This window comes from Austrofundulus limnaeus, unplaced genomic scaffold (assembly GCF_001266775.1).
Source record: "Austrofundulus limnaeus strain Quisiro unplaced genomic scaffold, Austrofundulus_limnaeus-1.0 Scaffold43, whole genome shotgun sequence".
Lineage (NCBI taxonomy): Eukaryota > Metazoa > Chordata > Actinopteri > Cyprinodontiformes > Rivulidae > Austrofundulus > Austrofundulus limnaeus.
The window spans coordinates 313,862-316,705 of record NW_013952445.1 but is presented as its reverse complement, the minus strand read 5'-3'; the positions used below and the strand labels follow the sequence as shown (position 1 = coordinate 316,705).

At 37.9% G+C, this 2,844-nt stretch overlaps 1 protein-coding gene across 3 annotated transcripts in view; it reads right to left on the bottom strand.

Annotated features, from left to right (window-relative positions):
- The window catches only part of atrnl1b (attractin-like 1b), an 85,209-nt gene that overhangs the window by 74,494 nt on the left and 7,871 nt on the right, over positions 1–2,844 (bottom strand). For all 3 annotated transcript variants that reach the window (XM_014007590.1, XM_014007591.1, XM_014007589.1), the window contains exons 3-5: positions 1,333–1,446; positions 959–1,087; positions 666–874 (exon numbers count right to left, since the gene is read on the bottom strand). In XM_014007590.1, the coding sequence (XP_013863044.1) occupies positions 666–874; positions 959–1,087; positions 1,333–1,446 (452 nt within the window). The remainder of the gene's footprint in view (positions 1–665; positions 875–958; positions 1,088–1,332; positions 1,447–2,844) is intronic.

Here is a 2,844-nt window from a genome sequence, read left to right as displayed (position 1 = left end):
TTATCTAACCTTTATTTATCCAGGTAAACTGTTTGAGAACCACTTCTCAGTTACAAACATGACCTGGCACTGAGTGTGTCATGGACTAATTATTTATTTCTGTTTCACCTTGACACTGCCCATCACTCGTATCTTTCTGATAGCTCATTTCGCTCTCGTTGTCTGTTTGTTTCCGGACGTCAGGACTCCGCAACGGACTGAACTCTCTTGGTTGATAACAGACTCTTTGGGCTGGGAGCCCTGTCGTAGGCTGGACAGTATATTTGGCAACCTGTGATTGGTTGTAAACTGTCACATGGTGTTAACATGATGTTATATTACTGGCTGTAGTCTGCTGACGAGTTCAGTCGCAAGCATGCACAATTTCCTGATTCAGTTCTGTTTGTTTGTCGCTCATAATTAAACCATATTTGATTATCATACACGCAGACTTTTCTGGTATTATTCCAACATGTTTCTGCTTTTTGCGACGACAGACTGCATTGCAATATACAAACCTACATAGCCATAGTAAAGTGATTGTAAATTTTAATCGCGATTAAAATTTTTAATCTATGCCCATGCAGCACTAAAATTAATCAGAGTTAACTCGATTAATTTCACAACCCTAATTTTAATTTAATTACTTTCTTTTAACTCTGGGGTAAAAAAAAAAAGCCTCTTACCTTGCCAGCTGTCATTACAGACACAGAGTTTCTCTCCGGTGAGGTCGCAGTAGCCGTGGTCGGGGCTCCCGCAGTTGTTCCTGCAGTAAGGGATGTCGCAGGCCTCGCCTTTCCAGTATTTGTCGCACTCGCAGTACACTCTGCTGGCAGCTGAGTTTCCTGGGGTGCACTTCCCATGACCAGAGCAGTTATTGGGACAAGAGTTGATCCTGAGGGAGAAATCGGGCTCGTTTTGAATAACTTGGCAGGCCACGCGTTCAAACTCGGCCAGTGTTTTCACGTAAGATACTCACGAGTAGAATATTTCAAATCCTGTCAGATTATAGGCAGCGTCGCTGAAAAAGTGTAATAGTGCATAGCCTGATGTTGTCTCCACCTCAGGAACCGTCTCATTACCTCGTATCTCTGGAACAATGAGGCCACTAAGGAAATACACAGAAAAAAGGCACTGATATAACTTCTTAAAATATATTTATAACACGGTGAAAGCAGCAACACAAACCAGTTACTCCTTTCAGGTGTAGTAGTTGTGCTCTGACAAAGACAATGTAGAACATTTTAACTAGTTCAAAATGACATTAAACACATGAGCACACTTTAGTCTAAATGCAGCATAACACACAAAAAAATGCACCCAGCCTAAATAAAATTATTTACTAAATCTCACCTGAAAACAGCAATCAGCGGCGCGTACACCGAGTCTCCATCATACACGTACATGTGGTCCCAACTACATTCTGTGGCAAAGTGGTTGAACCTCAACCGCAGAACTGCATTTGGACTGGAGAAAGAAAAAGGAAATGGAAAAAGAAATGTGGTTTCTGTCGCATGGAAGAACACAAAAAAGGCATTTTTACGTTGCTAGTAAATCTCATTGATATAAACAAGTCAGGGCTTAAAGTTAAAAGATAATCCTGAGCCTGAAACCTTTTATGGTGGTGATAGAAATTAAATAATAACATTTTTACTCTTGCCAGTCTATGAGAACCTATGCTAAAATCCACACTTTAAATGACACAGAAAGAATGGGGTATTTACTGCCTTACATTAGAGGCTGAGGCAAATCAATTGTACAAGGGCGGGTCATGATATTTTTTGGTTTTCCAAAAACAAAGTTTATTGATTTATTTTGAGAGTAACTAATTTTTGGGACTCAAAGTTGCTGTGTCATCATCAACTTCATCTCTGTAATCCCACAGCCAGGAGGTAGCACAGAACATGTATCATCAACATCTCTTTTTATTTTGCCCAAATCCTGTGTAAAATTGAAAATTGCAGATTTTTACGACTAAATATGAGTATATAAAAAAAACAATTCTGGGCATCTGAAGGTTTTAGCAAGTCAATTTTAAGAGAGAAAAATACTAGAAATATAGATGATGGTTAGAGGATCCTGCTGTATTACAAACAAGCATCACATGTTTGTCACTCAATGAAACACATTGAGTGTAAAGTGACAGTCAGTGCTCTCTGGTTCAATTAGCTGTATTGTACAAAGTGTGGTTATATTGTTGGAAACATCCTACAACAAGGCATCTACTACACACATTCATGGCATGAGGCCTAATTGTCTCCTAAACCTATATAGTCTCTAGTTTTGCCTTTATACATAAATAAGTCATCCAGCCAACTGTCAAGAAATTTACACTGTAACCTGMATCATCAAGACCAACAACCTTCTGAAGGAAAAGAAAGGTTTTAATCATTTTTCTGTCGTTTACTTTTAGGTCATTTCAGGGTTTTGAATCGAGGAGTTGTCTGATATATTTGAAAAAAATATACAGCACAGAAAATTCTTTGCAAAGTATAAATGAACTGCATATTTTAATTGTCAGTTTGACATTTTTCTCTCTTAAAATGACTACTTCATTCAAATTAGGGCTGCACGATATTAGGAAAACCTGAGATGTGCGAGAACAGTGCTTAATACCGCGATGACAATATGACTTGAGATAAATGAACAAATAGTTATGCAGTGTTGATGTCTTTCTGCCCAGAGTAAACAAAACAAAACAAAAAAACAATTTCCATCCCAGCATGATTTTTTTTTAAATACGTGAAGGGCTCTATTTGATTGGGGAAATAATTCAAGCTTAAAGGCACAGTGTGTAGGATTTTGTCAATTCTTTTAGCCGAAATTGAGATAATCACTAATGACAATAATAAAAAACATGTCTAA